At 41.7% G+C, this 27,207-nt stretch overlaps 1 protein-coding gene across 4 annotated transcripts in view; it reads right to left on the bottom strand.

Moving 5' to 3' along the window:
- Nucleotides 1-21,837, bottom strand: part of slit1a (slit homolog 1a (Drosophila)) — an 84,531-nt gene extending 62,694 nt beyond the window's left edge. For all 4 annotated transcript variants that reach the window (XM_026189268.2, XM_026189270.2, XM_026189269.2 and 1 more), the window contains exons 1-4: nucleotides 21,199-21,837; nucleotides 10,393-10,464; nucleotides 8,098-8,169; nucleotides 6,565-6,636 (exon numbers count right to left, since the gene is read on the bottom strand). In XM_026189268.2, the coding sequence (XP_026045053.1) occupies nucleotides 6,565-6,636; nucleotides 8,098-8,169; nucleotides 10,393-10,464; nucleotides 21,199-21,407 (425 nt within the window). In that variant the 5' untranslated portion in view covers nucleotides 21,408-21,837. The remainder of the gene's footprint in view (nucleotides 1-6,564; nucleotides 6,637-8,097; nucleotides 8,170-10,392; nucleotides 10,465-21,198) is intronic.
- Nucleotides 21,838-27,207: the final 5,370 nt, after the last annotated feature.

The raw sequence follows: 27,207 nt of genomic DNA, 5'->3' as shown, positions 1-27,207 counted from the left end.
CAATCTGGACCAGGCGAAGCCAGCCGTCACAGAGGCAAACTGCCGGCAACGGCACAGAGAGGAGGAGGAGGAGGCCTCTTTCTGCAGCTCTGCGAGTGAAATCCCCGTGTGTGTATACTCATGACGGATCTAGACCACACTGTGATGTCTTATTCATGCCGTATCAATTCATAATGACCAGCCTAGTCCCCAGTGTGAAGATGTGCGTGCACACGCAATCACAAACGCATAAGAACGTGCATGTGTGTGACTGGACGGTCACCACTGAAGAACTTGCCCATGTGTGTAAATGTGTGTGTGTGTGTGTGTGTGTGTGTGTGTGTGTGTGTGTGTGTGTGTGTGTGTGTGTGTGTGTGTGTGTGTGCGCGCGCACATGTTTGCTTGTATGAATATTTAGAGCATCAGAGATGGTATGAGTGTGTATGTAGAACAGCGTGTACCAGACAGTGGACATACACACACACACACAGACCACTGATGTCCCAGTGCTTGAGTGTGAATATTTAACAAGCCTCAATCCATCTGTTCAATTATTCATGAGGAAGGACACAAAATCGTTAGTAAATATAAACACCGCTGTTTCTCTCCTGCTTTTGCTACATCTTTGCTGCTCTCCTTTGCACCTCTGACCATCTCTCTCTCTGTTCTTTAACTTTGTCTTTCTTCTGTCTGTTTTTTGTCCTCTTTTTCATTCTTTCTCATTCCCCTTGTGCTGTGGTTGTGAATATTTCAGATGGCAGAGTGGTTTCTAAATTACCCCCTTTTGGCTTCCGCTCTCCTCACATGGTTTGGTCTGCATTTCTCTCTCACACACGGTCCGACTCGTAAAGAAAACAGTGACAAGCCATAAAAGCCACTTTTACCATCTGACAAGGACAGGGGCAGGAAGAGGGACGGGGGCAAAAAGTTAAGGTCTGGCCAGTTTGGTCGCCAAGTCAGGTATTTCAAACTGCTTAATTAAAAAATAAATAAATAAATGTCACCCGTGCACTAAAGTTAAAATTTCACCCAGCGTCACTCAAATTAGGAAAATAAATATAGATAAACACCTCTGATGGTTTTTGTTGAGGAGGTGAGTTCTTCCAGGAATAATGAAAAAATGTGTCTTTTGTTATTAGTGCTCAAAGGATCCTTGGAGAGCATTTCCTTTGCCAAGGTCAATGCTCTTTCTGGCAGTTTTAAAGAAAGTGATGAGGATCTTCATCAGATTTGCTGGGTTGTTCAACACAGCCTGAACTCTACTGGGCAAGCTTTCTTTTAATTTATTTAAGTATTCTCCAGGAATAGTTCTCCAGGCTTTTTGAAGGACATTGAAAACTCTTCTTTGGAGGTTGGCTGCCTTTTGTTCTGTTCTCTGTCAAGATGCTCTCACACTGATGCATTAATACTGAGGTGTGCGATTTTTGTTTTCATGTTCAAAATGAAGCCCTTGACAATCAGATGCTTTTCAGATGGTTTTGCATGGTGGATCCCTGGCTTGTCTCTTGATATAAGTTTTCTATGCTTGAATGAGCCATAACATCCTGTACTGGACTTAAAATGAAGTGAAAAAGGAACCAATGTCCAAAGACAAGCTTTGAAACACTGTCAGAAAACCCAAAGACCATTTGGGCAATTGAGTGAGAGATGCAAATGCTAGCAAAACAGCCAATAGCAGCAGATTTAAAAAAAAGTTGGATGTCCAAATTAAACTGTCATTTTCACCATAGAAGATCTCAATAGCATGCATAGTCAGAGGCTGGCCAAGATGCACATAAAACGTGTGGCTGAAGCTACAATAGTCAAACATTACAATCAGTTTTGTTAAGTGTGTTCAATAAAAACATACTACCATAATGACAATACTGTCACAATTCACATACTGTGCAAGTAACTTCATAGTGTATACAATGTACTAGACGGAAGTTTCGAAATGGATACACAGTGTGAAGTCTGAAGCTAGCTTCACTGAAGTCTGTGCTGTCATTATTTACTTAGTGTCAGACAAACCACAGTCAAGAAATCAGGATGTCTACCACTGATGGCACAGAAACCTTCTGATGAAGATGAGTTGCCATGGGGACTGCTGCCAAGCGGGAGCCCAAACAGTCCTCTAAGGAAGAGAGAGAGTCCTAGCACACTGAGGCAGGTCATTCATCAGAAGAGACAAAGAGAAGGAAACAACAAGACCAGCTTGAAGCATTAACAGCCTGCCAGATGCACACACACATGCATGCATGCATGCAAAGACGCCTACACAGCACAGTATTATACAAACACAAACGGTCACGAGGAGAGAAACCCCCCCCCACACACATTCAACTCAGTCTTTCACGCAGTCATACACAAAAAGTCAAAAGTCAAAAGAGTTAATTTGCTTGCTTTATGGCACAAGAAGTCTTGGAACACTGGAGCAAGTTTACAAGCCAATCAATCTGAAGCAAATGAAAAGGGGAAAATAGTGTATATGTGCTGAATGGTAACAAAGTCAAAACAAGTGGGAAAACTGTGACAGAGAGATGATTTATAGGCTTAATGATAGTGCACTTTATTCAAGATTTCCTACCCTAAATAATTCTTTATTTTCACTCTGAGCTACTGTTCCCTAAGCATCAAGCAATCAACAAACACAAAACACAGCATCTCTCCAACACAAACACAGAAGAAGCAGCTTTGCATCAACACATATCTGAAGCGGCTCTTTTATCTACAGTCAGAGCCACAGAAAGGACGTAATCCCTTGTGTATGCATACCATCCACACACAGAGATCTAATTATAGTGTTATTCTCTGAGTGTTTGTGTCTAATTAGTGTTATTTACATTTTCCCTCAGTTTTCTTTCTCTTGTGTGTGCACATTTGCCTGTGTGTCTCAGTGAATGTGTGTGTGTGTGCGTTTGGTGTTTGTGTATATTAGAGTACCCGTTGCCAGGCATTAACGTTAAATTGAAGGATGTAAAAAAGCTTCTTAAAGACGGATGAGACACACCCCCTTTTCAAACCTTTGCCAGGGTTTCCTCAGCTCCCCTGTAGTGCAGGTACTACCACACCCTTCCCACATCCCCCCACCTCCCTCATCTTTCCTGGGGAGTTATACAAGAGAAAACCTTCCCTGATTATCTCCTTAACCCACAACATAATACAAAAAGTTGGTCATTATCGAACGCGACACCCCCTCTAAACAAACCTGTGTTGCTGTCCCAAGCAAATACGCTTGCTCAAAAACCTCAAAATACCCTTTTGTCTCCTCCTCCCCCAGTCACCCATCGTCAGCCTAAACCAGATGCTATTCCCTGGGGCCAGCTATCAGACCAATTGCTCTACACGCCCCCGACTCTACTCACCTATGCCACTTTTTTCCCTCCATCCTGCGGTCCTTCCTTCCTCCTGCTCTCCCACTGCGAAAGCACACTAATTACAAACATGGATGAGTAGATTACAGATCTGAAGCGCAGTGGAAGTGGGATAAGGAGTAGTCAAGGGTGGTGAGAGGGGGGCAACAGGTCGTTAACAGTGATGAATGCAACTCTATTTTCACTGTTATTGTTCAGTGATGTTCTGCGCAGCGCCTCTCACCTCCGAGCCACTGTTCCCATGCCTTCTTGTCGGGGTCATCCATCACAGGAAGCTTTAACTAACTCCGTCTCTCCCTAATCATCTCTAATCAATTCCAATTATCTTTCCTATTTCCCCCATGCATCAGTGTCTCCAGGATCTCTGAGGCATGGCAAAAGATAGGAGGCAGTGTAGCAGGGCTCTGTATAAAGAGTTTGGCTCTCACAAGAGAAAGTACGTAGCTCTTGAAAATCCACCTGTGCAGTTTTCTGTTTTTTAAATGAACCAAGACACATTATACACCTTAAACCTATTAGCTTTGACGCTCAAGCACAAGATAAAATTCAGTTATTTCTAAATGCTAAATATTTCTTTCTTTTACGGTAGACTTTACTAGAGCTCTTTAAAAATGTGTTCTAGCAAGAGCACTTGGATTAATTCATCTTCCCTTTGTAGAGCAAACTCATTACCCCGTTAACGTAATGACTCCATGGGATCAAGTGTTTAAAAACTTCCCACAAAACAACACTACACTGCTCATTTAACCAACACCCTTTTATTAACCCGGTAGCTTTTCCTCTAAAGTTTAATGAGAGCGACAATCTCATCTGCTATCCCTCGCTCCTCTACCCCCTTTTGCCCTTCGTTCTGTTTGTCCTCTCAGCAGGGTGTCTAAGACAAACGGCCACTTTGTTATACAAGCTTTCCTTAAAACCCTCACTCTAGAATGAGCAAAGAGAATAATAAAAAAAAGAGTAGAGCAAAAAAGACAGCAAGAGCGTAAAAGTATAAAAAAGCAGAAGGGGAGCAATTAATCCTGCTTCCAAGAGAAGAGAAACCATCTGGGTTTGTGCTACACCTGAGGGCAGCGGGCTTTCACATTAACCTCTTTTGTTGGGATCATAAAGGCAGACCCTAACAAGCCCCAGTGAGCTCTTTGAGCAAGTGCAAAGACTCGCACACAAATACATACGCAACCACAGACTCTCTTTGTCTATTGAGCTCTCTCCCTCTCTTTCTCTGTCGTCCTCAGACACACACATAAATGCACACATGACATAGCAGTGAAAGTCTTCCTCTGGGAGATGAGGACCTTTTAAGTCCATTAAAAGCTGCTGGCGGGAGCGAGACGAGGCTGTAACCCAACCGCATCCGACTGCAACCAGAACCCATGGTGTGGTCGGGAACACTGCTCAGGAGTTGAGAAACACCTTAGGAAAAAAATATCTTTGTCTTCTACTGCTGCTCCTGATCCCACGCTACTAGCCCAAATTTTTTTTAACAAGGACTACAAGTCTTTCACAAAGTAGTATCTGTCAGTCAAGCACTGGCACCATAAAGATTGAATTATTGCTGATTCCTTGGCCTTGGATTTGTTTTAACTGTTAAAAAATGCCAGGCACTTTCACACCTGAAAAGCCTCAAGGTCAATTACTGTTCTCTTCTGTCTAACCAAGGATAAAGAACAAATGAGTGTATACACAGACACATAGCGAATCGATTAAGCAATGTTAAACAAAGTCTCACTCTCCAGAACATGGCTGAGAACCCAGTGATAGGTTTAGAATAATGACCATGAAGTTAGACTGGATGTGTTAGCACAATCATTTGGCTGCTGGCTACGCCAGCTGCTCCAGATGGACCAATCACACTGGTTCAAGGCCATCCGCTGGTCTGAGAAGCCTTGGTCTGCTCTTAGTCTACTAGACACACAACTCAGTGCTGCTCAGTGTGAGCAAACAACAAGACAACCAGCCTTGTACCAAAAGAGGAGGCCTTAAATTCCCAGCGGCTGGTTTGGGCATAATGATAGGTGACGTGGGGAAATAGTTGCAAGGAAGCGACAGATAGATTCAAGATGGTGTTAAACATCAAACGCAAGATAAACAGATGGAGGGCTAAGGCTAGGATCATGGGTTAGTAGTATCACTATGAGTATAGAAGGAAGGGAAATGGCTTTTCCATGTCCCACTGTTTCATTATTCCCAGATGCTCCAGGTAATCTGAACGCGAATAATAGGGGCTCCAATGATCAGTTAGCAACAGGGACACTGATTATACCAAAGAAAGAAAAAGAAACATAGAGCCTCTTTGTAGATGGGAATAAAAGTTAAGCATTACTGTGGGATCGTCTCGCTGCATGAGGTGCATAAGTGGAAGGATGTGTGGGTGTGTGACTGAATGGGACCGGTCTTAACATGAAGCAAACGAAAGTGTGCTCCACCTTCACCATTCATATGATGAAGGTGGAGCATGCTGGTGGACTCGCATGACATAAAACAATCTCATTAAGTAACAAAGCCATCCTTTCACCTGGACTTAGGTTCACAGTCTAATTTGTCCCTTAGCTCCAGTCTGATCAAATCTCTGTCACCCCTGGATCCTCTTGCAGACAGTCTGAAGCCCTTTTCAGACACGGGATACGTAACATTGCTGGCTTCATCCAGCTCTTAAACTGGTGCCATTCTGTCATTCAGACACTTTTATGTTATTTTTCAGACAAACCCACACAATGAGACAGCCAAAGTACAACCACGAATTTTTCCATATGTGCAAAAGAGCTGTTACACTTGTGGCAGCAAGCATTGTCGGCATAGTGACTTTAATTTGGAATGCTAAGTTATCTTTGCCATTTAAAAGAGCAGGATCTGTGCTGTGAGCTGCAGAAGCTGACCCACAAAAGACCGTTCTTCCGGATTAGGAATTTCAAAACTGCGTCACAAACAAATTGCAAATTAATGTGCAAGTTATTACTGCTTACAAATCCATTAATGTAGATATGAAGCCAACTAGTTTAGATGTCCATTCTTCTCACCCAGTTCATTTTGCCTTACGGTCAACAAGAAAGAGTTCTGATGTGTATTTCACCAAGTGCAACTGAAATATATTTGTACTTTAATTGTGTTTATACCTAATCAAACCAAAGCCAGAATTCACCAGACCTGCCTAACTGAGCCATCTTTGGTGGTTTGCATAGTGTGCGCTGACAGAGAGGAAGAGGTAAATTAATAAAAAAGCGAATGTACTTACAGTCGAGACAGGCCAGGGTTCTTCTGAAACAGCAACTCAGGAAGCTGCTGCAGTTGATTACGGTTCAGCCGCCTGCAGCAAGGAAAACGTATGATCAACCAGTGATTGTGCGTGTGTGTCTATGCATGTGTGTCCTTGAATGTGTAGGCTGTGAATAATTTCTTCTAGCTGCCGTAGAATCGGCTTAGCCACAGGCTATTGTGTTTCAGTGTGCTCTGCATGTCACATAAATATCCAACTGGTCAGAGACAGTGCCGTAAATTATCGCTACACAGTTAAATTACTTTGTTTTGCCTTGCAAAATAGCATTCTGTTGACTTTCCCAGAACAACAAAATAGCAACATTTCAATTTTTTTAAAAGTGAATCATATCCATTCAGTTATAGGAACACTAAAACATTTTATTCGGGACGATCTATTGGAAAAAAGATGTTTCTAAATAAAATTAAGAGGAATGGATGAGCTTATTCAAGCCCAAGGACACACTGAGAGGAGTGGTGGTTGGCAAGAGACTCCACGTCAAACAGCTAACATCTAAGACTGGCAGGCTTTATGCAAATACAACAATTAAGTCAATGGAGAACAGACTGTTGCTAATCTGTTGAAAACCACAACTCTCTCCTTTTTGAATGGCCCATTTGAGGCCCATGGGAGCGAATGAGAGGACTGTGGCACAGAGACGCTGCAAATGTGAGGCCACTGCCATGCCTTCAGACAAATTCAGACAGATGTTAGGACTTGTGCCACACACTGTATACACTGAGAAGAGTGTTCGGCCAGCTGAGAGGGAGATTTAGTGCATAATGGACATTAATGGTCTGCTGCTGCTTCGTTCACACTGAACTGTACCTGCTGGTGGGTTAGTGGCTTTTAAACATTAAAGAAACGAGCCACTCAATTTCCACATTGGTCTGGCACATGGAAATGTCTACCCAATGTTTGGGATCTGTTGAATATGGAGGAGGAGGAGGAAAGGCAAGCTGTGCGTGGTCTCAAGTTTGGTAACACAGACTGTTAATGTGGGTTTCAGATCAGGGGAAAGTCTTTTATAAGTTAACCACTATGTCTGCATTACGGCGTGGTCCATAAAGTCATCTGCTGTGCAGGTTTCCATGTGGCTAGCACTATTGATTTACTAATGAGCGGGTTAAGGAGTGGTTGATTGCGTTTGTCTGTGTGTTTTCCCGGCGAGTTTACAAGCTGTCAAGGAGTCCTGGTGCTGTCCAGATGAGCCAGGGTCTGCGGTGGGGGAGGCCTTTTAAGCCCACATATCCCACTGAGGGCATTCCTGTCAGGCAGAGCTAATAAAAATACTCGCAGCCCACACCGTACCCTCTTAGCACCATCCAACCACAATGAAAGGCCAAGATAGTGCCACACACTTGATTTCGCAAGATTTTATGTATCATTCCTGTTAGTCTCATTACCCCCAACAAATACAGAGAGTGAAAACACATGAGAATAAGGGTGGGATTTTCATTTCAAGTTTAAGTGTGTTCAGGCTATCTAAAGACAACCATTGGTCATACTCACAGTCTTTCCAGCTCCTTCATGTCATCAAAGGCCCCACGCTCAATCACAGTAATCTGATTCTCCACCAGCTGCCTGCAGAAAAGAAGGGAACGAGAAGTTACGTCACGTCAACGTCTGTAGGGGGTCACTCTGGCTTTAGAATTGTGTAATGGGCTTGGTTTTAGGGTTTAGGGGGCAAGGGATTTTGCAGTATGTACAGTATTTATATATTCAAGTAGGGTGCAGTATATTCAACACTTCTCTTCCACATACACACAAACACACAGAGGGCAGTGGTGTGGACTGAGGGGCACTGGGAATCTTGGCAAAAGGAGGAGGGATAGCAGCCAGGAAAGTTTCCAAGGTGGTTCAGAAAGTGTGTGTCTGGTGCTCTAGTGTGGTCCACTGAGTGTAGTAGCTGGGTGGAGAAGAGACGAAAAGTAGGCAGGGGGTCAGAAAGTGTGAGGTGAGCTCCAAGTTTTTGACATCTGACTGAATCAAGGGAAAGTGGGATGTGCGTGTGTGTGCGTGCGCCTGTGAAACAGCATAGCTGTACCATATCAGAGTTTTTAGGCACCACATCAAGGCTATTAGACATAAACAAGCAAACATGGATGCACACAAACACAGAATCCATGCACACAAGTTGCAACACATCCCTTCCTCAAGTACAATGCCAAAGCTAAGACACAAAAAAGGGGCTTAGATAGTTTTGGAGTGTTACAATAACACAAAATCAGGAAGGAGAGAAAAGTGTCCAGCAGCTTTAGAAGCAACAAGCGCTCTCCTTCATTACATACACAACTGTTCTGTGTTGAAGGTAACCTCTCATGTCTCCTGTGAGGCCATGGCGCACTGCAACTCAGCAATCTGGGCTTCCTCCCCATCGAATATAAATGCTAATCACTTTTCACACTCCATAAACATGGAGAGAAACGTGCAATTCATCTCAGATCTCTTTCTCATGAATTTAGATGGAAGCGGAAAAAACTGTGATGAGTACTTTTGAATTGAGAAAACTTTTTTTTTCTTTTTTTTAAGGCAACATAACCTTAAATTTCTCTGATCTCTTTTGCTATCTACTTTTTGTTGATTGTTCCTTTATTACTCAGTACGCATTTCATCACAGAACAGAGACACACTGCAGATTTTGAAGAGCCAAGCACTCGGATAGGTGGATGTAAATCAGCTGTGTTGATTTTAGACTGACAGAAGAGATGGCAGCTCAGTGTAAAGATAAACCTCTGCTCCTGTTCTTGCTCCTTCTGAGGGCAGGATCAGAGGTCAACCTGCTGTTGCCCCAAAAAGCCAACATATGTAGATACTTGTTTTTTAGTTTACAACTTTCATTGTACCAGCATTTTGTTTATCATACTTCATGTATATGGAAGGAAATCCTGTGTGTTTGTGTGTGTGTGTCTGTGTGTGTATGTATATGTGCCTTACTGTGGCAGTGAGAGTGGATCACAAGCTTAACAGCAAGGGAAGTTCTGTTTTTGGTAGCCCTGCAAGTTGTTTCCTTCTTACTTGCTAGAAGCAAGCTGTCGACACGAAGGCATTTAACCTCCACATGAGGGTAGGAGGTGGTGCAGAAAAAGGGGCATGCTTAGGAAGACAACAAGGGACGAGAAACGTTGGGACCAGGAGGGAAAAAATGGGCAGGGGGGATGGGTGAGTAACCATGAGGATTGAAAACAGTCAGACTTTGCAGGGTAATAGGAATTATGCTGAGATCATGTTACATTTAAAACATGTTCGGGTCTACAGCGCTTCCCCTTTAGCAGCGTTTTTAACACCTATAGCAGTGCTCACCAGTTTGTGTGCACATACACACAGAGAAACTTTTATAACTACTTTATTACCCGAAGTCACAAGTGCTGTTTAATTTCACAGGAGAGGGAATTGATGACTTCACCTGAATGTGTTAGCTGTGTTGAGAGCCCATTTAGAACTGGCGCTTGTGTGCACATTACATGCTGATGTGAGGGAACAGAGGGCAAGTGAGCATGTGTGTGTCTAAGGGACGGTAAAGTGCAACTACAACAGGCAGAATACAGTGAAAGAGAAGGCCATTACATCAGTGGTTGCAGTCACTCAGGAGCTTAATGTACTTTGGAGTAGGACTCTTGATGAATGCATTGCCACTTCAGTGGGTTTATGCTAATATCAGCAGAAAGTCAGTATAGCTGCAAACTGCTAGGGTAGATACAATTCAGATATGCATGGCTAGATAAACTCAGCCACCAACATGCTCCACAGATACTCCTACTGTACAAACAATTCATTACTGCCCATAAACAGAAGGTGAGTACTTACAAAACTCTGAGGTACTTCAGTCCAGCAAAGTCACTCTTAGTGATTCGTGTGAGGTTATTCCCATTCAGCTCCCTGCAAAGAGAAGGATGCAAACAAAAATTAATAATTACATTTTACCTCTGAAACTATTCAATAACAGCTTAATGAGCGCATAGCAGCATAGAGGCTGTCACACTTGAGGGATTAAAACAACTGCACACTTCTGACAAAAGTGACACACACACACACACACACACACACACACACACACACACACACACAGTGCACTTAGTTTTTTGCTAAAACATAATCCTGGTATAATAAATGTTGAGAACTTCTTTAAAAGCTAGTGTTTTTTTGTTGGAAATCAAGGAGGCTCAAGGTGCTAAAAGGAAGTTCAAGCTAAGTTCCAACTCTACTGGGAGATATTAAGACGTCCTTTAAAGCCACATTTGAGCTGCCTGTTTGTCTTTCTGTTCCAGCCTCCTCCAACCAAACACCGCCCCCCACCCCTTCCCTCTCTGTCTGCCATGTCCTTCTACAATCGGTGGGGATTAGCAGGAGCCAGCACAGGGGATTTGGGTAGGGCCACAAGGCCAGAAAGCTAAGTGCTTTGGGTATAATGGGAGCAGTTCCCTGCTGGGAGCTGGCCATTGCTGCAAATAAACAGGAAATCAAGTAATTGAAGAAGTGATTTGAATTTTAGGTTTGTTTTCAAGTCCTAACCAGATGAACTTGACTCCGACACCCAAGGTTGTTTGGTGGATTTGTTGACCTCTGGTTTGTGTAAATGTAAGATTTACTTTAAACCTCAATAGTAGATTGTATTCTCCTGACAGAGGGAAAAACAAAGCAGGCAAAGCAAATCATATAAGCCTCGAAGGCACTGAGAGTAATCAAAACACACACTTTGTGTGTTCTATTAACTTTCTGAGCATTATGTGTCCACCCTACACTGACCCCCAGGCACTCCTTCGCAAAGTAAAACCAAAAAACTAGTTCCAAATCTACACCGAAACCACTGCTCTCCCTTCCTCAGCAACTCTCTCGCTCTCTCGTCTAATGACCACTCGAGGGACCGTAGTGCTATGCGGTACGAACGAGAACGGTCATTATAGACAGATGGTGGATGTGTGTGCGTGTATACACAGGTGCATCGACAAGCGAAGCGACAGGACCACAGGAAAATAAATAATGGACTGGGCTTCGTTAGCCTGGGCTCTGATACACACACATGTGGAGCTCATTACAGGTGCTTACGAGGATACGCGCATACACCCACACACATGCCTTTTTGGATTTCCAGTGTCTTATCTTCAGGGTGGTCATCGCTGATGAAACCCTGACAACATTAAAAAAGAAAGACTAAGAGACAAAGATTTGGGGGTTATTAAAGAGAGGGGTGACAGAACAAATATATGGAAAACAAATGCTTTTTCCGTTTAGCAATGATGTTTTGTTTTGTTATATAAACAGAAGCCTGTCAAATATCTGCATGTAAGCTGTTATACAACACCATTTCAAAATCTTTTTATATTGTTTGATATTGGGTGGCTGCACTAAATTAACTCTTTCTGGAAACATCTTCAAATGCTGCAGTATCCCGCAGGAAGAGCCATCTTAAAGGACACACCTGTTCAGCAAAGCAGTGACATTTAGGCAATGCTCAAATGCCACCACCAGGCTATAGTGTTTAGTCAGGATAAATCCATGGATTCATACTGTTTATGACATAGGCTGACCTTTATGATTGACATTTTGAAAACATCAAGCAATTTTTTACAAAGTCCTTGAAATTGCTCCAATGACAGTCAGGTCTTTTAAAGTTGTCCCGACATTAATCTTTCCACCTTAGCTCATCTTCTTCAAGGACAGATGACTTATTGATGCCGTATTGACACAATCCTTGACAGTCCAGTGCCACACTGAGCTGTAAGATTGCATATTTCTTGCATTGTCCTAAGCATGAATTTCAAAAATATATGTACTGGGCAGTGTGTGTGGCTGATTTTTGGATGTCCGGTTGATGTAAAGAATTCTGGCATTCCCATCCATTTCTGTTTAAGGAGGGAGTAGCTATGGTATGTAAAAGAAAGAAAAACACATAAAGAACAGCGGTATACAAACGGTCACATTGTTCAGATCTACAAAAAGATTGCAGAATACGCCCTGCACACGTGATTAAGCCATGCCTCTGGATTCAGCATTGCTTGTCTCTGTGTTTATTCCACATCTAAATAATGGCACAGTATGCCAAAGTCAGATTTAGTGCCAGTTCAAGCAAAAGTCTGCTGTTTATTAGCTACAGTATCAGTCATTGCTGTTTCCTTTGTTTTCCAATCAAAGAGAGCTAAGCAATGGCTTTTGGCACTGCAGCAAAGGCATATTAACTCCCTCCATATACAGATGTTTTCTGATACTGACTTTGTGCGGGATTTCACATTACAGTACCGCAGTATTACTTTAGAGGCTGAAAATTATTAGGTATCAGACTGAGCTCCTATAGTAAAAAGATTTCCACTTCCCAGTCTCAGTCAAATCCATTCCACCCTCTGGAAATTCTGTAAGAATTCCCAATGCTGACACACTTCCTGAGGAGAAACCGGATTTATGACATCACAATCTAATCCGTCTTCATCTTCTGTCCCAAGCAGATTGATGCCTGAGAGTATTTCCTGGTGCACCTTCCCTGGGGTGGACATGTGGCAGCTATGCTCCATTGCCCTGTATCTCTATAAATTCAAAGAAGCTTGAAACACTGCTACAATGCTGAAAAACTCATTACGTTTATATCTGCCAGCTGCTGGGGTCCCTCTTCTGAGCCTTTTTCTGACCTGTTTCAAATTGAACCACATTATGTGAAATGATACTCCAAGTCAGAGAATAAGCAAGCACAGTGGCTCACTGAAGTTTTCACACAGATTGATCCACATGTGCTCTTTTTCTTACACACATATACAACTACAATTTCAATATATGAGACCAAAGAATGCATTGAACCACTCCCACTGACGTGTATATGAACAGCACCACTGGGACAGGCAATTGTGTTCAGATCAGAGCCAAATCACAACTAAATGGTCACAGGAGAAACTACTGTTGGCTGCAGAGATTTTCAGCAGCAGAATCGATTTGTGCCAGAAACTTTTCAAATCAAAAACAAACATAGAACCACTGGCTAGCAAATGAGTCATTATGATGAGACAGTTACTTAAAACAAAGCAGGATAAGGCAAACAACTCAATTTAGAGTTCCCACATCTCACAGGTTTTGTTAATCATTCCATTCAGAAACCATATTACTGCTACTAGAGTTGTTAAAAAAAAAATACTCAGATACAAATCACTACTGAAAAGGATAAGACGATCATTTGCAGCAGTGTTAATACCAGCAGCGCCTTGTTTGCCTCCTCCAGCTGACACACAACTTCACACAGTACTGCAGAATGGCAGGCACACAGCCCCTCCTGCCAATAACACCTGTTCACATGACTTTGACACTTTGACAAATTTCAAGAGGTCAGAGGTCATGCCAACAACATTCTCGTGTTTTTAAAAGTTATTATAAATGTTAATCTAGCCAGTACCCATGTTAATGCTACCTGTTAAACTATTAGCAATTATCTGATTAGCCACATTAGCCATCTGTCGTCATTAAGCTAGCAGCTAGCAACTATGTGGAGGCTAGCTTACAAATGAGTTCTGCCCATCTGTATTGTTAATAGACTGTTCATTTAGCTAGATAACACAATTATTTATGTCACCAGAAAAACCAGCACTACCTCACAGAGCCTAAAAATAGTCTCTCTTTTTTTCACCACCTAAGAGAATCTTAATTTTTTTTTATCAGGCAGCTTAGAAATATTGTTGTCATTGATGTTATTGTTTTTATTGTTTCAATTTTTTTTTTTTTTAAAAAGCCCCTTAGTTTTTATGACAAAAAAATAAGACGCTTTGTCTTATTTTTTTTTCTCCAATCCTTTTAAAAATAGTATCTAATATTTTCCTGTGAGTCGGTATTGAGTTTGACAATCCCAACTGCCACACTTCGGCTCATTTTGTTTTAGTTTTCATCAATTTCAGTGTTAGTTTTAGTCATATTGTGGGGATTTTTTTTAAATTCAGAAAAAAATATTGTAATATTAACACAGACATCCAGCAGACATCCAAGTAAAAAAAAAATTAAATCAAGCCTTGACAAGCATGTTGTGAGGAAAAATTTGACCAAATTGAAGGTTTTTCATTCACATTTTTTTATTTGAATTAAAACTTTATTTATTTTTTATTATTTTAATTACGTTTTTTTCAAACTACATAATTTTATTTGTTTTTCCTTTTTTCACACCTACTATTAGTTGTTAATACGGTTCAGTTCACTATAATAATCTCAGTCCCATTCCTGGTTTTACTGAGGAGAGTCTGAGGAAGCTGGTTCATTTTAACAGTTGTATATTTACAGGCACAAATTTTACTAACAGGCTGCAAAAAATTATGCAGCAGGCTAGCAAAAGTATTTCCGCAAATGTAAACTGCAGTCATTCTGTATCGCTGCTGTAAGCGCCACAGGACCATTTGTCCTGGACAGCTTTAGCCTGGCAGGGAGGACAGAAGCCAGCTGATTGAGGATTGGTGGCATAGCACTGTCCAAACTCCTCTTGTGGAAACAATCTGATGAACACAAGCTTGACGTCCCACAGCCTAAAATGTGAATGCTCATTAACCACAATCACACACTGATGATGCTCTTTGACCAGACCGCTGAGCACACATCCTAATGAATGAACAGGTTGAGAAGCTGTGAAGAAGCAAAGCATTCCTCCTCCCGCAGACTTGGCAGCATATGGGCTTGACAGCCGTAAAACACGCAGGTGGAGACAGCAGGGGAAGAAAGACAGTCACTGTGAGACAGAAAAAGGAGAAAACTACTCTGACGGCGTTGTTAGCTGTCGAAAACCGACGGTGTGAAGCAGTGTGGCAGAGGGTTGCCGTTAGCCATGGGAGCTGTGAAGAGCTGACGGGCTGTCTGGGAAATGTCAGTGGAGAAATGAGGCCTAAATGGCTGGAAGACTACAAGAAGAAAGTGACCTACATACTAGATGGTCAAACGGGGTACGTAACCAGTTGACTGAGCACACAACAGTCTCATACTGAAAGACTGTGAGAATGAGAAGGAAAGGAAGAAAGACCACCATGACCAAAATAATACACTCTTAAACCCAACTGGAACACTTCTGTCCACAGTAAGAGGTCAGATTTCTGCTCAACTCAAAACATTCCCTCTATTGAAATGTGGCTTTCAGACAAGCAGTTAAGGCCTTTAACTGTACATTTTTGGTGTGTGTGTGTGTGTGTGTGTGTGTGAGTAATCGTGTAAGTCTGCCTGTGTGTGCAGTCAGCGCGTAAAGACCGTCTGAGTGTGTTTTCCTGGCTCCTGGGCTCCTCAAGGGCTATTTACAGTTTTCATTCTGCTCAGTCAGGCCCCAGGAGCAAGATTACTGATAGGAAAGTTAAACATCAAGCGTATCTCACACATGCATTGCCGTCATACACACACAGAAACACACACACAGCTCCTTCTCATAGCCTTGACCACAGTACAGTCTCCTGCATCCTGTCTTGCTACAGGTAAAAGTCAAGGACCCAAACCCAAACATTTGACTTTTGCTTCTCTTTTCTGGGCCTTCAGACAACAACAATACTCCTGGCAAGAAGATACTATGATGTTTTTTTTTTGTTTTTTGGGGGGGGGTGGGCGTTCAGAGCAGTTGCTGCTCTACGCAAAAATTTTACAGATGGAGAGAAAGACTGGGAGATGGAATTAAGGAGCCTGGGAAAAGACCAGGTCTGATCAAGCTTCTGATCAAACATAGATAACTTACGGCACTTTCTCATGCTGAATTGAATCAATTAAACATCTGTTCCAATGTGTGTTACGGCCACAGGCTGGAAAAGGAACACACACGGGGCTGTAGTAGAAGCAGAGACTGAAGGGTCTTTCATGGTTTGTACTGTAACCGTAGTTTGTTCAGTGACAGATTCTGAGGTTCTATTGTGGCTTTGCATGCCGTATGAAGGCTTTTAAGCTACACGAATGTGTACTTTGACTAGAAACTATGGATGAAACAGCTGCACAGCCACATCTATTATGTTTCATTTGTTCCAAACAGAAGACTGACAAGATGTTTGGCTCACAGATGTGCACTGACTGGTAATTTGATGGACGCAGCATATGTGTTTAAATCTGATGGCCTCGAAGAATAAAGACTTGCCATACGTATGACTCTCACCCCCGCAGAGCACACTGATATCAGCATTCCTCCAGCTCTTTGCAGAGGTTAGCCTATCAACAAACGGATAACCCCCACTGCAAAAACAGGGCCATTTTAAATATTTTCAAAAGAAAATCTATCATCATTTTGATCGTTTACTCGTTTCAGACAGTTACCAAAAGCTGACGGCTTGCAGCTGTGCAAATGTGAGGATTTTTCTTCAGTTCTCTGATATTTGATAGACAATAAAATGGAATAACAAATAAAATGAGAAAGAAACAGCGGTGAGTTGAAGCTCTAAATAACTTAGTGTCATATTTAATCTTAAAATATGAGTTCTAAAGGTGTGGATTCATTTTTTTATTTATTTTTAATAGATGCATTATTTATTGAGAATTATAAAATGAACAACTTGATAAATATCCGAGCTCTAATGTTGCGGTCCTGTGCCATATTGATCTAATTAGCGTGCAGACCAGTGCAGATGTCAAGCTCATGTGGAACACTGTCCATAATTTGCTCACAAGACTTCTCTCAAACAGAAGTGTCTCGAGCAGCGTGAAATGTGGATTATGAAGGCATATCCACAATATCAGCAGAGTGTTCACTGATGCGTGTTTTACACACGAACAGACATCACCCGCCCCTCCACTTTCCTGCTTCTTACTGGCTAGTCAGTAGGGTTAAAAGGGAAGATGGTCTTCTGAGAGATGAAAGGTGATCTAGGTGGATTTTCCAAATTTGATTTTCAAGGTCTTCTGAGAAACCAGCCGTTGTAGACAGCCATGCAGAGCAATCAGTAATGTACACTGTATATGTTAGGCTCGTGAAAAAGTGCATGCCTTGGTTTTGGTGTGTTTTCCTGATAGACACGTGCACTCAAGTTATATCGATAGGGTCATTTCCGAGCTCTCGCGGGCTCAATTAAACACTTCCACAGAGTAGCTGTACTCATTAGAAGAGTGGGCCGGTGGGCCTGCGGTGTGTATAGTAACACAGCTGGTGGCTTTGAGGCTTGCGAGTCAGTCATCGTACTCACACTTTCTACACATGTATGCAAAATGTAAAAAGGTGACTTATTGTTTATTAGAACAAAAACTGAAAGAGCACAGTGGAACTATAGCTTGCAAAACCTCATTTACATTACAGCTCACAAAATCCTCGCTCAAAAGGCAGCTATGAAGAGAGCAAGACAGAGAGAGAGAGAGAGAGAGGACATCCACCTCAGTGTTCAGTACGAGAGGAAAGACCACAGCTGTGTTACACAGGCAGTAAATTGAAATGACAGAGTCCCAGGCCTGTAATTTCACAATGCTCTGCTGTGCATAAACATTCTCTGAATGATCTTCATTCCAGGCATTATCACTCCTCATGGGATTACCAGCTATGAGGATGGATATATTAGACTGTAAAAAAGACCTGAATGAAATTCATTCTGCCTCAGGGCTAGACCTATTCTGCCCTGTATAGTAAATAACATAATCTAGTTTATTCATTCATTAGCTTTGTGGTTGAATTACATCTCTCTTAACTGCTCTGGTGTAGTAATCCTTTCATTAGTGATTACCACTTTAGTTACTGTGCCAGCCTTGGCTTCTTATCGTGCTTTCAATCCAACCCCCCAGCTCCACCCTTCACCCCCATTTCTTTGTCTTTTTCCATCTTGCGCTCTCCACTTTAGTCACACAGCCAGTGTTGGCAGGTAGTAGGCAGGCTGTGTTCAGTCTTGTCAGGGTAAATTATGGATCAGGTGGCCAGTGAGCTGTCAGTTGTACCAGCTATGTGGTGATGCCAGAAACACTACAGGCATTCCCTGGCACAGGCACACACGCCTACCACCTCCAACCCCAAAATGCATAGATGTGGTTATCAAAGCGACCGGGCTGCTCATCTTTAACCACTACTAATCCTCATGTGTTTTCATCTGGCTATCGCTTATTCTCTGCTTGTGTGCAACATACACACATGGAAGCACATGCTGTGGTTTATGCACAAACTAAAGCGAACATCAGATTTATCCAGGCTTGCACAACAGACACACAAACACACGCATATGGTGTGCAGCCTCCAACTCCTCTACTCTGGAGGGGCTCCAACATGCCCCCGCATCTCAGTACAAGGTATCTTCTGGCACAGAAAATACATAATCAGTGCACAGACGTTTTGCAGTTACACACACACACACACACACACACACTCGCAAAAACACACACAACTCCTCCCCTTTTCCAAATCAACTCATTCACAGATGGGACACGCACTCGAACTAAAGAGCGGGGCTGTTAAGAAGACAAAACAAGGAGAGAGAAGAGTTTAATTTCATACCTGTCAAACAAAAAGCTTAACTAAGATCCTTTACTGTGCGCGAGCCAATTTAATCAGCATTACAGATGGAGATTTTCTCTCAGTGTTGCCTGATAAAAGGCCAAGAGAGAAGGGGAGGAGAGGCAAAGAAATAGACAGCGAGAGAGGATGGATGCAGAGAGAAAGCAGAGGGGGGAGGGAGCGGCCAGCGGCCCATACACGCCAGGGTGTAATTTTAACACGTGGAGCTCACAGTCTCATTACAGGCTTCGGTCTGAGGAGCGCAGGGGTCAGACCTGATCCAAACCCACAGTGACAAGTGCAAATGGGATTCTGCTGTCTGTCTCAACAGCCTACATACACACGCACAAACACTTTCTCCCAAAAGCAACCCCCTCCTCCTCTAACACATACACACAAACACACACTAAAGTATTGTATACATGAGAGCAAGTACACCCATTCACACAAATGCAGCACAAAACCAGCCTTACAAGGTAAAGTGCAGATTTTTGTATGACGTTAGCCTTTTCAGTTAGCCTCCTAACACTAATACTGCGTTCCCTTGTATTAAAGTTCAGCAGTTATATATACTGGAGCATCACACAATTAAAATCTTTATGATTCAAATTGATGAAAAGAAAGTGTCCGTTAGCATCGTTTGGTACAGACGAGGGCAACAAACCTCTGGGACAGTTACATAAACTTGACAAAGTCATTACTCATTCTTGACCCCAGCAGTGGCTGCACAAGTTCATTCAGATAAACACACATTTTCCCAATACATACACATAAATCTCGCTATGCACATGGGACCATCATGTGGGGCTGGTGCTGATTTGTGCAATCACCTTGATGAATCACCCTTTACAACAACCCTCAGAGGATTGTCTCTATTGTTAAGCAGAACCGCTCAACATGACCTAGACACACAGCTTATACATGCACACACGTAACCAGGGGGGGAGGCAACAACGCAGGAATAAGTTACACATGACCTTTAAGTACGTTGTGTTTAAAATGCAACGTCTTGAGTGAGATGCTACGGCGATAAAATGTGCTGCTGTACATGACCTATGAATGAACAAACAACTTTTAACACAAAAATACTCTTGAGCAGAGGGGCAGGGGCTCGTTCCAGTGTGAATGGCCGTTCATGTAAAAGGAAACCACAAAATAACCATGTTTCCTCTCCGCTTCACTGTTAAACCAGCATATGTACAAATGCAACCTGGTAACATGCAGAGCGTGAAGCAGGGGGGGAAAAAAAGGTGTTCTTAGAAATTAAATATGAAAACCATAAAATATGCAGCCGGCTCCCACTATGCCAACGCTGCCTCTGACACAGGCTTTCTCTCCTCTGTTCCCACAGCATGTTTTATTCAGCACTGATATTCTAAAAGCTGAAATAGAACAATCTATTTCCCCTTGCACTCCTCACTTCTGATTTGCCGATGAATATTTCAGAAGAATGTCAGAAAAGACAGAGAAACTCCACTCTGCGAGCCAGCATCCGCCTCATCTCTCCCACCGTCTCCCATCCTCCCACCGTTTGACACGACAGCTACGTGATACTAGTGCAAGACTCGCCTAAGTAGCTGATTTGCTTAATTTTCTCCATGATTTAACAATTTGCGGAGTGCGCGTTGAGGAGCTGGAGAAGGGGAGACGGGAGAACGGGGAGAGGCAGAAAAAGTCAAAACTGCAATAGAGGTAAGAAAAGAGGCAAAGCGACACAGTGTGCCGCAGACTGGATGTCAAACCTTGTTCTTAAAGTTCAAGTCAGACTTTACTTTTTAAACTCTACATTTATATGAAAAAAGTGAAGAGAAAAGGGGATTTAAATGTATTTTAGCTTCAAACTTGAGGGAAAAAATGAAGCTACATGCTGCAAGTGTAAACAAATAAGTAAATTATGGACACATGTGAAAGGCACACATCTGCCTCTGGTCTTGCCAGTCCCTCATGCCTATTTATACCTGACTGGAATGCCAGTTAGTGACTGACTGCCTGAGTGACACACAGTCTCTCTCTGACATACACACACACACACACACACATGCACACACATACACGCAGCTTTACAGGCAGGGCTATTGTTCTGTTTCAGTCTAAGCAAAGTCGTGTGCACTACTACAATGTATCAAGGAAATAGAGGGGAACCAGTAAGAAACGAAGATATTAAAGCTTCTTTTATAAAAACACACACTCATGCGCCCACACAGAGAAGTAACTAAAGCAGAGATCGTACTCACAGTCTTTCAGTGTTGCGGGGGATATTCCTTGGCATGGTTTTGAGACCCAGTCCATGGCAGTCTACTGTGGTTCCGCTGCAGGTACACAGGGCTGGGCAGCCACTGGCATTGCCCACTATCAGGGCAGAGAGCATTGCCACCCACATCCAGAGTGGCTGCCTGGCCAACCTGCCCATGCCTGCCTCAAACCAGCTTTCTCTAATGGCCATATTCACCAGAACGACAACCTGCTCTTCTTTAACAAGCCCTTACTTCTGTGTGTCCACCTTCCCCTCTCTACGTCTGCTTCCAAGAGTCTTGTTACACCTTACAAGTCCACTAGAATAAATTCATATATTTGATGAATATGAACAAAAAAAAAATTTACACGTGAGAAATGCTAATATTTTCCTCTCTGCTGTAAAGCCATACAAATCCTTTTTTCTTCTTGTAGAATTCTTTTGATGCTGGTTTGATATCCACCACAGTTTGCAGATGTAAAAGAGAAAAAAGAAAAGAAAAGAAAAGAAAAATAAGCAGTTGTTTCTTATGTTCTCCTTGCAAACTCTTCTCCTCTCTCTTGTCTTTGTGGAGTTGGTGTGCTCTGGTCTGCACACGTCTGCGTCTCTGTCCTCCGCTCACTCAGTCCCGCTCTGCTCTGCTCGCCTGAAGAGAGAGGGAATAGGCAAAGAGAGGAAAGAAAAAAATGCCAGTCTCTCTCTCTCTTACACACACACACACACACACACACACACACACACACACACACACACACACACACACACACACTAGTCATCCATCACAAGGATCTACAAATAGCAGAGCCCCCGACTCCACCCCTACCCCTCCTCTCCTCACCCACTCCTCTCCCTCCCCATGCAACACCCCCTCCAGAACCCTGCCTGAACTCACTCTCATTCCTGAGATCCCCTTTTCATTCCCTTGACTCTATTCACAATACAAATCTACACCAAGTATCTTTCTTTTTCATTTCTCACTCACTCCACTCCTTCTTTTCTCTCAGGTTTGCCTCCAGGCGAACCCCTAGAGAGAGAGAGAGACCTAACCTGCATGACACTGCATAACCCCTGCCTGAAGGGAGAGGCTGTGGGGAGACAGTGGTCTGTGTGTGTGCGTGCATGCGTGCGTGCGTGTGTGTATCCAGTAGGGAAGAGAGGAATCAACACCTCGGTCCGGGGAGGCAAAAAGCCAGAATAAATAATCAGTTAGTGTGGGTCTTAACATGTACATCAAGCGTGGCCACACAGACAGAAGCAGCAGCAGCAGCAGCAGCAGGGAACTGGAATAAAAGAAACAAAACACATATATTCAGTCTGCCTCCACAGATCATGAATCTGCAGGGGAGGCAGACCACCGCCATAAAAAGTAAATCAAACACTATACTTTAAGCACAGCATAGCCACGGGAACAAAGAATATAATCTAATATATGCAAATGCAAAGGCAAACCACTAGAATCCCAATCTTACCTGCTCTGTTTTTTAAATTTGTCAGAGCAACTGGCACACAATCTGTCTCCCAATGCCAGGATCATACACTGGACTCAAAGCTAAAAAAAAATATATGTATTTAAAATAGAAAAAAATACGTTAAAAAAACCCGATATGTGGCATACAGTGTGTGTAAGAAAGTGTTTGCCCCCTTCCCGATGTCCTAGTTTTTTGCATGTTTATTGCACGTAGATGTTTCAGATCATCAAAAACATTTTAAGGTTGCGCCACGGCATTTCAATCGGATTCAGGTCAGGACTTTGACTTGGCCAATCCAAAGTCTTCATTTTGTTTTTCTTAACCCATTCAGAGGTGGACTTGGTGATGTGTTTTGGATCATTGCCCTGCTGCAAAACCCAAATGCGCTTCTGCTTAAGGTCAGAAACAGATGGCTGAACATTCTCCTTCAGGTTGTTTTGGTAGAAAGCAGAAATCATGGTTCCATTTACTACAGCAAGTCTTCCAGGTCCTGAGGTAGCAAAACAGCCCCAGATCATCACACTTTTTTGGAAAATGTGAGACAAGCCTTTTTTTGGTCACCAGTGGTTTTCTCCTTGAACTCTCCTATGGATGCCATTTTTGCCCAGTCTCTTTCTTATTGTTGAATCATGAACTCTGACCTTAACTGAGACATGTGAACCCTGCCGTTCTTTAATGCTGTTCTGGGTTCTTTTCCAACCTCCTGGATGAGTCATCCATGTACTCTTGGAGTAATTTGGTAGGCTGGTCACTCCTAGGAAGTTTTACCCCTGTTCCAAATTTTCTCCATTTGTGTATAATGGTTCTCACTGTGGTTCACTGCAGCCCCAAAGTCTTAAGAATGGTGGTGTATTATTTAAGTGATTCCTTGATTCAGCACATCTGCCAATAATCAGGCCTGAGTGTGTTTAGTGACACTAAACACTAAAATCATCAATGAAATCACATTTAATTCCCGATTTAACTATATATGTAATTACTTTTTCACACAGGACCAAGTAGGTTTGGATAACCTTTCTCCCCTAATCAATAAAATCATTTAAAAGCTACATTTTGCATTTCCTCAGGTTATCTTTATCTAATATTAAAATTTGTTTGATGATCTGAAACATGTAAGTCTGACAAATATCCAAAAAACTAGAAAATCAAGAAGAGATCAAACATTTTTTCACACCACTGTATGTAGGAAATCATTTCCTTTGCAGGAATTAATAATAAATCTTTTTTTACTTAGTTAAAACTGTGTGTACATTTATCAGAGACTGACTGAAGTTGACAGTGTAATTGTAGCTCTCAGGAAACTCTCCAAATGCATTTCGACTTCATGGAATTGCAAATCACTATTCAAGATTTTGATAGAAAATGGAGCTCTGATCTTAATGACTTCAGGCCATAATTGCTGGGTTCATTTATATTACAAAAAAGCATTAAGAATAAAGGTGACAACTTAAAATGAAATGTGAAACTTTATGAAGAAAGAAAAGGAATAACTCCCATGGATCAGACTTCCTCACTGTGCATGTCTCTGATTTTGCATACTGATCATCTACTTAATTAAAGACTCTTCATAAACCATTAAGCACCATTAATTAATACTTAGGCCACTATTACCGCATGTCAGCTGTTCTCCCAAGAGATGGGCAGTGCTTTACTTCAAATAAATGAAGACAAAGACAAGATGCCTTTAAGCACCAAGATTGCCTCAAGAAGTGATTGAGTTGGTGTCTGTATTCACGTTTCTGGTTTTGCAACTTGTTTTTTTTTTTTTTAAGGATTAGTCAAGAACTATCATTGCTATGCATTATTAACACTTCACACTTTTCAAAATATAAAAATACTGAAATCTTTACTATAGTGCGTATCAGACACCTCAGCCGTGGCTCTGCTCAGCTTGAGTGCTTTAACTTTACAGAGAGATTTGCTGGGATGAGCAGATCCCTCCTAACATTAATATCAGTAAATCACACAGACATAACAAAGACAATAAAGAGTCACAGATGATGCAATAAGATATATTTGAGTTTGTGTGCATCTGTCTGCTTTGATGCTTGTCCAGTTCGGAACATGCACATATGAATGTGCACATGCAGGTGTTCGCACTTACTCGAAACAAATCAGTAAAAGCTCCATCTGTCCCAGTAAAAATGTCAGTGCAGTATAGAGCTTCCTTCAATGAATGGTTAATTAAAGAGGAGACAGTGGTGTTTAGTGGTAATAGGGGGTGGTGGTAACATCCCTCCGCTCTCACAGAGCTTTGAGAGGAATGCACACAAATATGCAAAAGGAATAATTCTGCTGTTTACAAAGGCATAGGACGACATAGCAGCATTTACAATAGTCTGGCAGAGGAGAGTTTGCAAAACAGAAGATGTTACCAAGAACTGACTACAATGAGGAAAACCAATTAATGTGGAAGCATTACATATGCTTAGGCACCCATGATTAAATTCTGTGTTACTGTGAAGAGCAAACCAAGGAAAGGAAGTCCAAAAGGTATAAAAGGATAAAGAAAAATGTAAATAATTGATTCATTTAAGCAAGATAAACATGTTTTATTCCCATCTTTGCAGTTTTAAAAGCCAGAGGTCAAAAAGCTTGGTATCATGTGTGGTCAATATCCTCTTTGACAACTTGCAAATGCTTCATGGAGCCAAGCCAAGAGTTCCAAGAGTTAGAGTCTTGGTTAGAGTGGATTTCGAGGTGTGTTTAGGATCATTATCCTGTTGCTGAATAAATCCTCTTCTTTGCAGCTTCAGCTTTGTTTTTTTTTCCTTAACAGACACTATGCTAGAATTTGCTGCTAATTAACAGAATCCACTCTGGTGACACTGGCTCCAGCCCAAACACAAAACAGTGATGTGTTCAATCCTGCATAGCTCTCATACAAAGTTTTGTCTTTTACATCTCAGCTTGCCTTCATTATTTCTGTTAATTGCCATTTCTTGACATTACAGATTTAAAAACAACAACAACAACAACAACAAAAAGCAAACAGGTATTTTTGCATCTTCTCTTCTTCAGCATTTTAGGTGTGTTTAAAAGAGCTTATGCTTAGTGGGACTAGGAGGAAGATTGAGGAGTGTTTTGGAAACTGCACCACCTTCTTTTCAATGCCTGTGAACAACATCTGGTCTGACAGTTCAATCCTTTTGGATGGAATAATAATTTTGCGTTGCCCAACTCTTTTTTTTTCTATAATTGTGTAAAACAATACCACAATATCTTCATCTTAGCAGACAGGCTTTTGTGATTAGTTCATCGTTCACTCACTTTAATAATTTACATTTATAGAAACCTTAAACAGGGGTTCCCACATTTATGCATGTTTATGCTATTTTCATACATCTTTCACCCAAAACTACTTATGTAGTTAACTAAAAAGAAACCAACATATGCTTGAAAAGAAAATACAAAGAAACCCAAAATTCCACAGTGTGCTTCCGACCAGTCATTTGTATTTCTCTCTAACACAGCTGTGCCTCGGAAAGGCATAAAAAAAACCGTATATCTTTTAATTGTGTTTTCCTTTTAACGCAAATGATCGGTTAGTGAGTTTAGAATATGGACAGAATTAGCCCCCTCTAAAAGGCATTTTAATGCATACATTCAAAGCAAAATCACATCCACTCACAAACCCACAAACATATATATTTTGATATAATGTGAAGTTGATTACAGTACCAGTGAGTCATTTTACAGTCATCAAGCTCATTGCTAAATAAAACCCCTGTGGAGTTTTAGCTGTAAAACAATACACTTCCTTTTGGGGACATTGTCTGTTTATATATATATATATATATATATATATATATATATATATATATATATATATATATATATGAATATGATTTGGGGAACATTCCCATACATGTTTAAGGCATATACTTACAATACCAACCATACATTGACACCACAATGACAAACAGGCAGTCATGCTGTTATGGAAAAAAACATTTTCTTGCTACTCAAACTTTCACCCCATAACTGCATTCGCAAGTTGTCTTCTTCTATTTAAATTCATTATTGATTACTGGCCTAAACTTTTTAATGCAGGTTTTCAGGTTATTTGGTACAATTAAAACAACTCATATGTACTTTATTGACAACTTTCAGGACGTAGGATGTTTTGATATGTCCTGTTAGAGAAGCACGAGTTTCAAGTACAGGGAAACCTTTCAAGTAGCTACTTATATATGAGTATATGGTGGGCATGTCATTTTATTTTAATAAATCCTGAGAGCTTACACTACAGAGACAGCTGCAGCAACCTTTATACACTAGTGACTCAAAAGTGGATAACCTCTACCCATGAGTCTGTACTTCACTGATTATTTACAACTAAAGGGCGCCACCTTGTGGCAGGAAAAAAATAAAAATGAATACATAAAAGCAATGCAGAGGTTCAGGCAGAAGTACTTAAATTGTGATGATTAATAGAATAATAATCATTCGAAAGCATGGTCACAATTATGTCTGTATGCTCAGTGACTCAAGTTTGGCCTTTTCAAAAAAAAGAAAAGAAAAAAGAGCCAACTATGGAG

This window comes from Astatotilapia calliptera, chromosome 13 (assembly GCF_964374335.1).
Source record: "Astatotilapia calliptera chromosome 13, fAstCal68.1, whole genome shotgun sequence".
Classification (NCBI taxonomy): Eukaryota; Metazoa; Chordata; class Actinopteri; order Cichliformes; family Cichlidae; genus Astatotilapia; species Astatotilapia calliptera.
Note: the sequence above shows the minus strand (reverse complement) of the source record. Positions and strands in the feature narration are given on the sequence as shown.